At 39.9% G+C, this 15,399-nt stretch overlaps 1 protein-coding gene across 8 annotated transcripts in view; it reads right to left on the bottom strand.

Moving 5' to 3' along the window:
- The window catches only part of LOC120537654 (unconventional myosin-IXb-like), a 96,111-nt gene that overhangs the window by 52,210 nt on the left and 28,502 nt on the right, over positions 1 to 15,399 (bottom strand). For all 8 annotated transcript variants that reach the window (XM_039766748.1, XM_039766749.1, XM_039766752.1 and 5 more), the window contains exons 3-5: positions 2,715 to 2,809; positions 2,571 to 2,633; positions 175 to 274 (exon numbers count right to left, since the gene is read on the bottom strand). In XM_039766748.1, coding sequence (XP_039622682.1) covers positions 175 to 274; positions 2,571 to 2,633; positions 2,715 to 2,809 — 258 coding nt within the window. The remainder of the gene's footprint in view (positions 1 to 174; positions 275 to 2,570; positions 2,634 to 2,714; positions 2,810 to 15,399) is intronic.

Here is a 15,399-nt window from a genome sequence, read left to right as displayed (position 1 = left end):
AGCCTGGCTATGTTCAATCAGTTGACTCTAAATTAATTGGGCTGATACCTAATGCATCATGGCACCTACTGTCTGGTCAGGAAAAAAGGGACAACATCATAAAAACCTGATAATAAGGAAGAGAGAAGGGGGGCATGGTCAAATGCCTGGCATGGTTAACATGGTACCACTCACCTGTCTGAGGTAGAAGTAGTCTTCAGGCCGGAGCAGCTTAAACTCCATGTGCTCCTCTTCTGAAGCTCCAAGCAGCAGGTAGTAAAACACATGGTAATTCCTGAGAAGTGCACAGGGAACAATCAGTTTGCACTGTTCGTACTGTACTATCTAAACCTTATTCAATTTCTGGCATGGCTCCCGACAAACACCCAGAGAAGGGACATGACAGGTTTAATTTCTCACGGATGACAGACCAATGGCTAAATAAATAGCAACAAGTACAGTGCATTTCCGTTCCCAACAAAGCTTTTCAGTTTCAGCTTAATGGTCTGGCAAGTGGCTGGAAATCACATCTTACTCAGTTTCAGCAATTTAGAATAGTATAATAACAGAAAGACAGGAAATCAAACCAAACCAAGACATAACAGATGAGATTTGACATAAACCACTAGCTTAAGCGTTAAGATGTTTAAAAAAAAAAACAGAAAAAAACCCAATAAGTAATGGATTCAAAGCTCAGCAATGACTAACTAGCTGGCCTTTGGAAAGTTATTTAAACTGTCAATGCTAAAACAGAAATGTGGAAGAAACTATAGAACATGCAAAGTATTTTCTAAAAAGACAAAAACCATTGTTATACCATCTATATTTGAATAGTGAGGGAATTTTGTATGTTCAGAAGATTGGTGACTGAAAGGATTTAGGAGGTGTGAAGGTGTTGTGACAATAAGAATTTTGCAAATAGGAAGATCTCTCGACAGATTTAAAGATGGCTCACAGTTTTCACTGTGAAAAAAAGCACATTTCAACAGAATGGAAACAGGGAAGAGGTAAAAGCATGCATAGTTACTCAAAAACACTGCACAATATGTTGAATACAGTGAAGGAATCATCATGTTTTAAGGGGGAGTATATATATAAAAAAAATTATTATTGATTATTTAATGTAACGTTTAGTCCGTTATAGCAACAGATCATGCTTGCACATCTGTCCTTCCATTTTCTAACATGCAATCAGTTCTGGGTTAAGAGAAAGCTAGAACCTAACCCAGAAGAAGTGGGCACATGGCAGGACCCAACACTGAAGAGAATGCCACTCAAGCACACTCTCACACTTACTCATATAGGAATAACTTAGAGCTGAGAATTAAACATACCTGCATGTCTTTGGGATATGGGAGGAAAACACACACAAACACGCTGTTTAAGTGGACACTCTATACAGGCAATGACAATTAACATGGGACAAACATTAACAATACATGGGACAAAACCCATGGTGTGAACTAGGAAACTCCATACAGACAGTAGTAGTGCTTTACTTGTAGAAAGTAAAACTCCAGGCACATTTCAAAACAGGTGGCTACCTCTAAACATGAAGCTTTTCTGCAATGGTGACAAAATGAACTGTACTATATGTTCATTACAAAATATGATTTATTTGTCAGTGTTTAAGAACTTCCACACTGGCCAGACTTTTATGTAGCTCAAATCAGAATGCTGCTTTGAAGCAGATGGCAAGCCACACTAATGATATAACTTGTGTGCTAATGGCAGTGCAAAAAGAGAAACATGCAGTTGTGGGGATGCTAAAACAGCTTATTTCAGAACTAAAATGGAATTACAAAACATTACATTTGTGGTGCTTCTTGGGTTTTTGAGGGCAATGTAGTGTCCATAAGTATGACAACTAAAATTACCAAAAGCAAGAAGAATAGCATGGAAGCGATTGTAATGCAGCTTCAGTGAAGGATGGCCTAATTATTACACTTAAAGTTATCAGGCCTGCATTTCATGTACTTCTGGATAGGTACAGGAACTATAGCAAATATATAAACAATAGGTTATGAGATAATACCTTGAAAACACCACAAACACTTCTTTTGCAAAAAGTCTGAAATAACAGATTGATATCACAAATGCAGCTTTTAAAGTGGGGAAAAATGTAAGTATCAGTAGTTTGTAAGATTTGAAATTTCAATTTTACTTGTCCATTAAATTTTACTTAGTTAGTTCTTTGGTCAGTATTGATTTTATGCATTATCTGTTTTACAATTAGTGAACAGAAAATATCAGTAAGTATATATGAACAAAGTCTATGATGATTTCATTCCTTTTAAGACCCACACTAAACCCCAAACCTGTAACAAAAAAAAAAACACATCAGTTACAGCTTCATAGAGGAAATCACAAATCATAAAGAGTGAAATTCAGGCCATAGCAGGCAAAATGTTGAGGGTACAGCGCTACTGAATCATTCTTTGAGGATTAATTGAAGCACCTTACGAAAAGGTGAGTGGAGTGAGCACTATACAAGTCAAGTGACCAGATTAAGGAGTAACATGCCAGACTTCTGCCTATAAATGCTAAGAAGAGCCCAACTATAACTTAATTGTCATTATAGTGTCCCCTACCTTTCATTCTTCTCCCGAGATACTAGTCGAGACTTTTCCAGCAAATACTTCTCCACAACCGCTCTGCCAGAAGGAAATATCTTGTTAGATAGATGTTCAGTATAATACAAAACTGGGTCAAAGTACCAAGCCTTCAAAACTTACCCTCGGACAATGCCGCTTTCCAGGTAGTTGACTTGAATGAACTTTCCAAAGCGACTGGAATTGTTGTTGTGTGCTGTCTTTGCATTGCCAAAAGCCTGAGTGAAGCAGACAAAAAGATGTGAATGAACAAAAAGGCAAACTGCAGGATAAGTGGGATATTACTTTCCAATACTGCTATTCTGTCTGCCTCTATTACAATTATTGCATGCTCCAGCCTGGGTTGTCAGGTGCGAATGGTCATCAGATGAGACCGAGGCCCATGTTTTCTATTAAATAGCCCTGGCATCAGGGCTGCCTCTGTAGAGCCACACAATGCCCTTTTTGTAAGAGCAAAAAAAAAAAAAAGACACACACACACACACACAAAGCCTGCAGTAATCTGAGCAGCACAGTTGAAAATGAGGGTAAGGGACTGTTGGGTGGGGAGACAATGCTCTTCCTCTTCTTCCTCCATCTCAAATATCATTATATCTTTCAAGTACCAAGGAAAGCATAATACAATGACATTTATGCACAAGCACTTACTTAAAATAAACTCACATAAAGTATGGTGCCCTTATTCTGTCTGCCTGTCATTTGTTAGAAATCTAAAGTAGAACATGTACAGAAGTCCAAATCAGCTTCCGTACAACTTTTCACACATATTACCTAGTAAGTGATTATCATCACACAAAAGACCAAGTCAACCACTTTTTGTTTACATATTCAAATAATTGTCACTTTATATTGCTTTAAAATTTCCAAGCACATTACACTTCAACAATGCCCACATTACAGCACTACCATATGTAGTGAATGGCCTGATGAGGTATAGATGTGTGCAGGTAAGAAGGGGGCGAGCAGTATGCCCACAATCTTTATTCACTTGAATTAATGATGAAAGGCTATTCTTACTTATCAAAGTGGTGCAACCCTGGCCTGACTAAAGTATGCATAACTGGAGTCATTTACATATTATGCACAGGATATGTAGCCATTGTTGTTTTTTTTTTTAAAAAAAAAAAACAAAACTTGATATCACTTCCTAACTGTTAGGGGCCAAACATCCGGACACTCAATCAACATTTATCCTTGTCTGCAGCAGCCTCTACCTTCCAGCGTCAAACTCTTTGCTACTAAGTCTCTCCAACTAAGGTTCTGTATTCCTCTTAATTTTCTTCCTTACAATAATGACTACCATGTTTTTCCAAATTGTTCATTCCCCCCAAAGTGTACACAACATCCAAAACATTTTATTCTACTTTCCACAACTTTCCATATAAACAGATCTGACTGCTGCCATTTTGTGGACCTCCTCATTTGGTTTTCTTAAAGAATCACCTCACCCTTTCTCTCCTTTTTTCTTGTGTTCCAAGTTTCACAACCATACAGGAATACTAGTGAAACTACTGCCTTATATAGTTTAGCTTACACTTACGTTTAATTGGGAGTATTTGATCATTTATAACTCCTGCCAATTCTACCTATTTTATCAATTATACCACAACTCTCTTCTTCATTATTGTTTTACAACCATCTATTGGCTCAAACACAGAGCCCAGACATTTAAAGTGGTTAACTTGCATTACAATTTCTATGTACAATTTTTATCCTCTTTATTGCATTCCATAACTTCAGTTTTTCTGCAACTTTATCCTAAATCACTGACAAACAGTAGTTTCCTCAATTCTTCATTTCTGATGTTATCGCTTAGTATGTCTATCACCAATATAAAAAAGCATGGGACCCATGACGTAAACCTATAATTATTTCAAAACTCCACTTTCCATTTGTATCACAGCTTTTTTATGACATACATTTCTCAGATTATACTAAAAATCCTTTCTGGAACACACTTCTTTTCTTCAGACACCAGCAGGCCACCTCCTAGGCACTCTGTCATACTGTACATTTTTCTAAGTCCATGGGTAAATGGTATACATTTCTGTTCTGTCAAATACTTTTAATGTCTTTTGTATCAAGAAGGAAACTGCACCTGTGGTTGCTTTTCCTTTTCTGGTAAACTACAAATGGTGAATTTGCAAATTTGACAGGAAAGAAGTTCAGAACAGTACGGATTTGCATATAGGACAAACACCTACAACAAATGATTTACATATTAGATTAATTTACCCCATCTTGGATTCAAAACCACTAATATAAATTTGGTTTCTTCTTCTTTGACTGGTATTGTCTTTAAATTGGGCGGCACGGCAGCGCAGTGGTAGCGCTGCTGCTTCGCAGTAAGGAGACCAGGGTTCGCTTCCCTGGTCCTCCTTGCGTAGAGTTTGCATGTTCTCCCCATGTCTGCATGGGGTTTCCTCCCACAATCCAAAGACATGCAGGTTAGGTGCATTGCCGATTCTAAATTGTCCCTAGTGTGTGGTTGGTGTGAGTGGGTAAGAGAGTGTGTGTGTGTGTGCCCTGTGGTGGGCTGGTGCCCTGCCCGGGGTTTGTTTCCTGCCTTGCGCCCTGTGTTGGCTGGGATTGGCTCCAGCAGACCCCCGTGACCCTGTAGTTAGGATGTAGCGGGTTGGATAATGGATGGATGGATGTCTTTAAATTTGTGATTTTCTTCCTGTTTCACTAGAATATTGGCTGCTATGTCCTCCACTATTTTAAGTAATGATATGCTCCAATCTACTGTCCTTTCAAAAGCTGTTTGGGAGAAAAATAAAGGAGGACAAAGAATTCATTATATCTGGTACTATAGGATTTATCACTTAATGTACATTCACAAGGCACTTTATAATATAAACATTAAAAAAAGAAATCTAAAGAATGGCTTTATGCGACAATCTGTGCTTCTACTACCACACCTGTATTGCTGCAAGATTTTCAAAGATTTATTAATGCAAAATAAAGTTATTCTGTAAAAATATTTCTTCTATAACAATGTGTTTACTCTGTAAGAAAATATATCAACAAGTAAAAATGTATGCTTCTGTCCACTAGGGGCTCATTTTTCTGTCCACTTTACATGCTTCCCACTGCCTTTTCACTTCCCATGACTCAGTGAAGCAGGGATTCAATGTCTTTTTCCAACAGCCTGTGGCTCGAAGGCCTTCAAACATGCCACAGTCTCTCTGTAATAAGCTCACCAACAACTTGGCCTACTTGAGCACTTTTTTTTAATTTTCCACCCAAACTTCTGCCAGCACTAGTTTTTTAGGTCTAAATGTGGAACTACTTTGCGAACAACTTGATTTCATGGCTCCTCTCAAATTGCAGGGCAGAGCAGGAAAGAAATAAATAAAGACAAAGCGGCAAACTGACTGAATCTTCCTTTCAAGAAAAATGACTGCAAAGTTTGAGTGAACACTAGAAAAGACAAACAAGCTTATAATCAAATGCACGGATACCAAGTGAGCAGATGGGACATAACCTTCCAATTTCACCCATTAGTACACAGTGTCTTCTAAGCAGTTTCCCTTCCTGTAAGCTCCCACTGTTTAGCAAAGCCAAATAATCTTTAAACGAAGAATACAAAAATATATGTGGTTAAATTTATGCAAACAAAAACCATCATACAAAGCTTGAGATACGATGAGAGGACGAGCCTGATCATTCCGCAAAATTTTCTTCTTAGGTTAGACATTGGAAAAATGTCTGGAACTTGGATAAATTTGAGATATGGGTCTAAACTCTGTTCGAATGGAAACTATTATGTCCAATCACCAGCAAAGTGCAATGCGCCTAACCAGTATTTACCATTAACAGAGGAAGTGGTATTCTCTTCTGTCTATAAGGCAGCAGTGAAACTTGGGAAGCAGAACTGAAGGGTATTTAATGCTAATGGTAAATTAAGTTTAAATTATAATTTTGATATTCTTCCAGTCAAAGCTACTGCTTCACAAATATGGTATTTATTAATCTGACACATAAAATTGTGTCCTACAATACACATATACACACTGCTCAGAAAAATGAATAACATCAAGTCAATGAAACTTCTGGGATATTAATCTGGTCAGTTAAGTAGCAGAGGGGGTTGTTAATCAGTTTCAGCTGCTTTGGTGTTAATGAAATTAACAACAGGTGCACTAGAGGGGTAAAAATGAGACAACCCCCAAAACAGGAATGGCTTAACAGGTGGAGGCCACTGACATTTTTCCCTCCTCGTCTTTTTTGTTTTTTCACTAGTTTTCCATTTGGCTATGGTCAGTGTCACTACTGGTAGCATAAGGCGATACCTGGACCCTATAGAGGTTGCACAGGTAGTCCAACTTCTCCAGGATGGCACATCAATACGTGCCACTGCCAGAAGGTTTGCCGAGTCTCCTAGTACAGTCCCAAGGGCATGAAGAAGATTCCAGGAGACGGGCAGTTACTCTAGGAGAGCTGGACAGGGCCATGGAAGGTCCTTAACCCATCAGCAGGACCGGTACCTACTCATTTGGGCAAGGAGGAACGGGATGAGCACTGCCAGAGCCCTACAAAATGACCTCCAGCAGGCCACTGGTGTAAATGTCTGTGACCAAATAATCAGAAACAGACTTCATGAGGGTGGCCTGAGGGCCCAACGTCCTCTAGTGGGCCATGTGCTCACTGCCCGGCACTGTGGAGCTCGACTGGCATTTGCCACACAATACCAGAATTGGTGGGTCCACCACTGGTGCCCCATGCTTTTCACAGAGGAGATTAGGTTAACCCTGAGCACATGTGACAGACGTGTAAGGGTCTGGAGAAGCTGTGGAGAACGTTATGCTGCCTGTAACATCGTTCAGCATGACCGGTTGGGTGGTGGGTAAGTGATGGTCTGGAGAAGCATATCCATGTAGGGACGCACCGACCTCTACAAGCTAGACAATGGCACCTTGACTGCCATTAGGAATTGGGATGAAATCCTTAGATCCATTGTCTGACCCTATGCTGGTGCAGTGGGTCCTGGATTCCTCCTAGAGCACAACTATGCCCGGCCTCAAGTGGCGAGAGTATGCAGGCAGTTCCTGGAAGATGAAGGAATTGATACCATTGACTGGCCCCCACACTCGCCTAACCTAAATCCAACAGAACACCTCTGGGACATACCAAGGTGTTACCCAGCAAAAAATTGCAAAGACTTTGCATCTATCATCATCAACTGTGCATAACATCATCCGAAGATTCAGAGAATCTGGAACAATCTCTGTGCGTAAAGGTCAAGGCCGTAAAACCATACTGGATGCCCGTGATCTCCGGGCCCTTAAACGACACTGCACCACAAACAGGAATGCTACTGTAAAGGAAATCACAGAATGGGCCCAGGAATACTTCCAGAAACCATTGTCAGTGAACACAATCCACGTGCCATCCCCTGTTGCTAGCTGAAACTATACAGTGCAAAGAAGAAGCCATTTCTAAGCAAGATCCACAAGCTCAGGCGTTGTCACTGGGCCAGGGATCATTTAAAATGGAGTGTGGCAAAATGGAAGACTGTTCTGTGGTCAGACGAGTCACGATTCAAAGTTCTTTTTGGAAATCTGGGACGCCATGTCATCCGGACCAAAGAGGACAAGGACAACCCAAGTTGTTATCAACGCTCAGTTCAGAAGCCTGCATCTCTGATGGTATGGGGTTGCATGAGTGCGTGTGGCATGGGCAGCTTGCATGTCTGGAAAGGCACCATCAATGCAGAAAAATATGTTCAGGTTCTAGAACAACATATGCTCCCATCCAGACGTCATCTCTTTCAGGGAAGACCCTGCATTTTTCAACAAGATAATGCCAGACCACATTCTGCATCAATCACAACATCATCGCTGCGTAGGAGAAGGATCCGGGTACTGAAATGGCCAGTCTGCAGTCCAGATCTTTCACCTATAGAGAACATTTGGCGCATCATAAAGAGGGAGATGCCACACAGTGGTGAAAATGGCCTTGTCCCAACTTTTTTGGGATTTGTTGACACCATGAAATTCTGAATCAACATATTTTTCCCTTAAAATGATACATTTTCTCAGTTTAAACTTTTGTTCCGTGATTTATGTTCTATTCTGAATAAAATATTAGAAGTTGGCACCTCTACATTATTGCATTCAGTTTTTATTCACGATTTGTATAGTGTCCCAACTTTTTTGGAATCCGGTTTGTGTGTGTGTGTGTGTGTGTATGTATATTATATATATATATATTGTGGAGCCAACCCGGACACAGACAGGCGGACATGTTGTAATTCACCACCACACGTTTATTTACACAATTATTTACAATAATATGGTCACTAAGACCCAGTCCAAAGTAGTGCACAAACCCCAAAACACTCAGTCCTGGCCACAAATGCCTTTCTTCGGGCCGCCTCCACTCTCTTCTGCCTTGTCCTCCTTCCACCCGACTCTAGCCTCGAATGAAGGGAGACGGCCCCTTTTATAGAGTCCCCGGATGAGCCCCAGGTGTTCCTGGCATTCCTCCTCTAGCCACGCCCCAGCGTGGCGGAAGTGCCGGCTGTCCTCCCGGCAGCTCTCCGGGCGCCGTCCTAATTCTTCCCCCCAGCACTTCCTGGTGTGGCGGAAGTGCTGGGGTAACAGGTCCCAAGGCATTGGGCGCCTCCTGGCGGTGCCCACGGGCCCCTACAGGGTGGAGCTTCCATGCCCTGTACCCGTGGCCCCCAAAGCAACCAGGAAGGCGACCCCCACGTGATCCAGGGTGGGCACAGACCCACATCCGGTCCCTCATGGCGTCCCGGCCGGGTCATAGCCCCTGGCATCCCTGACAAAAATATAAATATAAATATATATATATATATATATATATATATAAATATATATATATATATAAATATATATATATATATAAATATATATATATATATAAATATATATATATATATATAAATATATATATATAAATATATATATATATATATATATATATATATAAATATATATATATTTATATATATATATATATATTTATATATATATATATTTATATATATATATATATATATACTGCTCAAAAGAATTAAAGGAACACTTTTTAATCAGAGTGTTGCATAAAGTCAATGAAACTTACGGGATATTAATCTGGTCAGTTAAGTAGCAGAGGGGGTTGTTAATCAGTTTCAGCTGCTGTGGTGTTAATGAAATTAACAACAGATGCACTAGAGGGCAACAATGAGATGACCCCAAAACAGGAATGGTTTAACAGGTGGAGGCCACTGACATTTTTCCCTCCTCATCTTTTCTAACTGACTGTTTCTTCACTAGTTTTGCATTTGGCTACAGTCAGTGTCACTACTGGTAGCATGAGGCGATACCTGGACCCTACAGAGGTTGCACAGGTAGTCCTTCTCCAGGATGGCACATCAATACGTGTCATTGCCAGAAGGTTTGCTGTGTCTCCCTGCACAGTCTCAAGGGCATGGAGGAGATTCTAGGAGACAAGCAGTTACTCTAGGAGAGCTGGAGAGGGCCATAGAAGGTCCATAACCCATCAGCAGGACCAGTATCTGCTCCTTTGGGCAAGGAGGAACAGGATGAGCACTGCCAGAGCCCTACAAAATGACTTCCAGCAGGCCACTGGTGTGAATGTCTCTGACCAAACAACCAGAAAGACTTCATGAGGGTGACCCAAGGGCCCCATGTCCTCTAATGGGCCCTGAGCTCACTGCCCAGCAGCATGCAGCTCGATTGGCATTCACCATAGAATACCAGAATTGGCAGATGCACCACTGGTGCCCTGTATTTTTTACAGATGAGAGCAGGTTCACCCTGAGCACGTGACAGAAGTGAAAGGATCTGGAGAAGCCATGGAGAACATTATGCTGCCTGTAACATCATTCAGCATGAGCACTTTGGTGGTGGGTTAATGATTGTCTGGGGAGGCATATCCATGGAGGGTCACACAGACCGCTACAGGCTTGACAAGGGCACCTTGGCTGCCATTAGGTATCAGGATGAAATCCTTGGACCCATTGTCAGACCCTATGCTGGTACAGTGGCTCCTGGTGCACGATAATTCCTGGCCTCATGTGGTGAGAGTATGCAGGCAGTTCCTGGAGGATGAAGGAATTGATACCATTGACTGGCCACCACACTTTCCTGACCTAAATCCAATAGAACACCTCTGGGACATTATGTTTTGGTCCATCCAATGCCACCAGGTTGCACCTCAGACTGTCCAGGAGCTCAGTGATGCCCTGGTCCAGATCTGGGAGGAGATCCCCCACAACACCATCTGTCATCTCATTAGAAGCATGCACCGATGTTGTCAGGCATGTATACAAGAACACAGGGGCCATACAAAGTGCTGCGTACAATTTTGAGTTGCTGTAATTAAATTTTGGCAAAATGGACCAGCCTGCCACATAATTTTTCACTCTGATTTTTGGGCGTCTTTGAATTCAGGGCTCTGTAGGTTGATCATTTTCATTTCCATCAAACGATGTGGCATCCTTTCGTTCCTAACACATTACCCAGTCCATATCAGTATAGATATCCAGGAGGATTTCTTTTTCCCATTGAGATCTGATGTGTTTTCTAAGTGTTCCTTTCATTTTTTTGAGCAGTTTATATATATTTATATTTTTGTCAGGGATGCATATATATATATATATATATATATATATATATATATATATATATATATATATATATATATACACACAAACATTTTTTTAAAATATGTACATTTTTGTGCTTTAAAATGGGATTTAAGAGGCACACGTCCAAATGTGACAAATCTTAAAACTTAGCAAGTACACCCAGTCTGAAGAAGCACCTGTTCATACTTAAGAAAATTAACTTCTAATGTAAACTGGAAGTAAATTTTAATCACAAGTTGTTGGTACTATTTTCTTAAGGTAAGCATACTTTTGCTGTTCGCTTATCTGCTCAGGCAGTTGTCATGGGTGGTGTTTTACATGTTTAAAAAGCAGTTTGTTCTCAGACTTAGTCTGGTTGCAGGCTACATATTTTCTTCCTGTTGTCTCTTCAGTTATATTTTATTAACGGTTGTGTTCTGCCACAACTTATAACAAAGGCAGAAAACTGTGCAATGTCCCATATAGCAGAAAGGCTATACAATATGCTATGACAATATGCCATGAAATCATCTGACTGGAGTATGCATCTGCTGTCAAACCACTGTGACTATTCATGATTCAAAAGTGTGCCAGCATCAGCTGCATACGGTTGCTCAAATCATATTCTTTATAAGCAATACTGGATATGTGCTGAAATCACAAGATTTTATTCTTCCTAAATGGTGCCTTATATTCAGTCAAGTTCCACATTGCATTGGTTCTTCCAGTTACAGCCGGGGTACAATCTCGGATAAATTTCAGCATCATAAAGCAAACAAAAACAACTTTTCATTGTTCCATTTTCTTACATTGTCAGGTCTGCCATGACTCTGAGCATGCCACTTCCAGCATTGTGCTCTGCACAAGCAGCTTGCCCCCTCTTCCCTTTTCTGCACACAAAAACTCATGCAGGCTGTGTGCTAATTACTCAAGTGTGTTAGAAAAAAAATATAGTACACCATTACTAGTGATTTTATATATAGTTTTACCTAGCTGAAATTGTGAACCACAGAACCCGCAGGACAAGGTGATGTGGTAAGGGGCAACTTTTCTCCTGTTGCATTCTGTGATGTTACAGTGGTGTGAAAAACTATTTGCCCCCTTCCTGATTTCTTATTCTTTTGCATTTTTGTCACACAAAATATTTTTTTGATCATCAAACACATTTAACCATTAGTCAAATATAACACAAGTAAACACAAAATGCAGTTTTTAAATGATGGTTTTTATTATTTAGGGAGAAAAAAAATCCAAACCTACATAGCCCTGTGTGAAAAAGTAATTGCGCCCTGAACCTAATAACTGGTTGGGCCACCCTTAGCAGCAATAACTGCAATCAAGCGTTTGCGATAACTTGCAATGAGTCTTTTACAGCACTTTTTTTGAGGGTTTTCTAGCATGAACCGCCTTTTTAAGGTCATGCCATAGCATCTCAATTGGATTCAGGTCAGGACTTTAACTAGGCCACTCCAAAGTCTTCATTTTGTTTTTCTTCAGCCATTCAGAGGTGGATTTGCTGGTGTGTTTTGGGTCATTGTCCTGTTGCAGCACCCAAGATCGCTTCAGCTTGAGTTGACGAACAGATGGCCGGACATTCTCCTTCAGGATTTTTTGGTAGACAGTAGAATTCATGGTTCCATCTATCACAGCAAGTCTTCCATGTCCTAAAGCAGCAAAACAACCCCAGACCATCACACTACCACCACCATATTTTACTGTTGGTATGATGTTCTTTTTCTGAAATGCTGTGTTCCTTTTACGCCAGATGTAATGGGACATTTGCCTTCCAAAAAGTTCAACTTTTGTCTCATCAGTCCACAAGGTATTTTCCCAAAAGTCTTGGCAATCATTGAGATGTTTCTTAGCAAAATTGAGACAAGCCCTAATGTTCTTTTTGCTTAACAGTGGTTTTGCGTCTTGGAAATCTGCCATGCAGGCCATTTTACCCAGTCTCTTTCTTATGGTGGAGTCGTGAACACTGACCTTAATTGAGGCAAGTGAGGCCTGCAGTTCTTTAGACGTTGTCCTGGGGTCTTTTGTGACCTCTCGGATGAGTCGTCTCTGCGCTCTTGGGGTAATTTTGGTCGGCCGGCCACTCCTGGGAAGGTTCACCACTGTTCCATGTTTTTGCCATTTGTGGATAATGGCTCTCACTGTGGTTCGCTGGAGTCCCAAAGCTTTAGAAATGGCTTTATAACCTTTACCAAACTGATAGATCTCAATTACTTCTGTTCTCATTTGTTCCTGAATTTCTTTGGATCTTGGCATGATGTCTAGCTTTTGAGGTGCTTTTGGTCTACTTCTCTGTGTCAGGCAGCTCCTATTTAAGTGATTTCTTGATTGAAACAGGTGTGGCAGTAATCAGGCCTGGGGTGGCTACGGAAATTGAACTCAGGTGTGATACACCACAGTTAGGTTATTTTTTAACAAGGGGACAATTACTTTTCACACAGGGTCATGTAGGTTTGGATTTTATTTCTCCCTAAATAATAAAAACCATCATTTAAAAACTGCATTTTGTATTTACTTGTGTTATATTTGACTAATGGTTAAATGTGTTTGATGATCAGAAACATTTTGTGTGACAAACATGCAAAAGAATAAGAAATCAGGAAGGGGGGCAAATAGTTTTTCACACCACTGTATATTTTACAAAGTCTGGATTTATGTTGTGATGCATTCAGGCAAGAGTGCACATATGACAATAATTCTGAACTGATTAAGCTAATTTGCAATATTTTATCAGAGCCTCAGAGAAAGAGGCTACCTACATGATGTTAAAATAAAAAAAAAATAGGAAATAGAGTTAAACAACAATGAAACAGACTTAAACACAACAAACCCATCATCAAATTTTACTGCACAAGATATGCCAATCTTGCTCAAAAAATGGTAATAAAACAACTGAAAACAACATGAGTAATGTAATTAGTAATTTCACTGTTTGTCGGTAGACAACTACTCCATGAAAGGCCACAATAAAATGAGGTAGGTCTGAGTTATGATTTGTAGCAAGTTTAGGTCAACTTTAAATAACAAGGATAAATGAAAATGTAGAGACAATTTGAAAATGACACAGTAATCACAACAGACAGAAGCTAACGCAATACAACATGTTCGTGATGGCTTGCGGGTATTTGGAACATGCATGATGCAGCATGCTGCCGTTAGTCGGTTTTGAGCCAGGATGAAATGAACATGGGTGCTTGGCTGCAGGACTGCACAACTGTTGAATTTCAGCAGGTTTCACTCCATCTGTCCAAAGAAATCTCACTACAGCATGTTGTTCAGCAAGGTGCAATCCTGAAGAGAAGCATCCACATTCATTTAACCATGGCATCAACTAGACAAACAGCAGAGAGCTGCATGTGTTCAATCTACCCATAAGTCATAGTGAACATTAGGGATGCTCCAATTGGCCGATTTTCACTTCACAAAAAAAGAGTTGATCAGTGACTGGAGAGAAGCCAATCATAAAAACATATTTTCGTCTCCTGCTTTTCTAAGTTTTCCAGTAATTTAGTTGCAGTGTTCCTTTATGCAAGGACTTGTGGCAGTTAAGCCGGGGGGATGGGAATCATCTTTTTTTCTTTTTACAAAAAACCTCCTGCAGTGTAAACAAAGAGCAGCAAACAGAAGCTTGTTTTATTAGTGAACAAGAGGCAATTGGTATATTAGCCATTACGTTAAAGAAAGTGGAGTAATAAACAGAAAAAAAGTAATCAGAGAAGTCATTCTGTGGAACTAGACAAACAGCAAGAAAAGCTACTTTTAAGAATTCAAACCTTTATTTTCTCCTTTAAATTCAGACACTGCTTGAGTTTGGACAGCATGCGTGTTTAAAATGCAGCTGCTTACATTTTTTACTGGAAAAAGATAAGACAGACAAATCTGAAATTGCTGATTAGTAAACAATAGCCTTGTTTAAAAGGTTTATACTATGTTTATTATTTGTTGCTGTGTGTCATACAGCATACGTTTTAGTAAGAAACAAGTACTACAAAATTAAAATGGTAATCCATATTTTATAAATTACACCTCAAGAATTATGAATGTCTAGTTGATACACTGAAAGAAAAAAAAAAACACACCCGTACAAATATAATAAATGCATATGTTAACAGTAAAAAGCTGTAGTGCAATTAATGATTTAAAATGATTAAAACCTATAACTGCATGTATATTCATATGTAAGCATGTAAA

Source organism: Polypterus senegalus, chromosome 10 (assembly GCF_016835505.1).
Source record: "Polypterus senegalus isolate Bchr_013 chromosome 10, ASM1683550v1, whole genome shotgun sequence".
In the NCBI taxonomy this organism is placed as follows: Eukaryota; Metazoa; Chordata; class Cladistia; order Polypteriformes; family Polypteridae; genus Polypterus; species Polypterus senegalus.
Note: the sequence above shows the minus strand (reverse complement) of the source record. Positions and strands in the feature narration are given on the sequence as shown.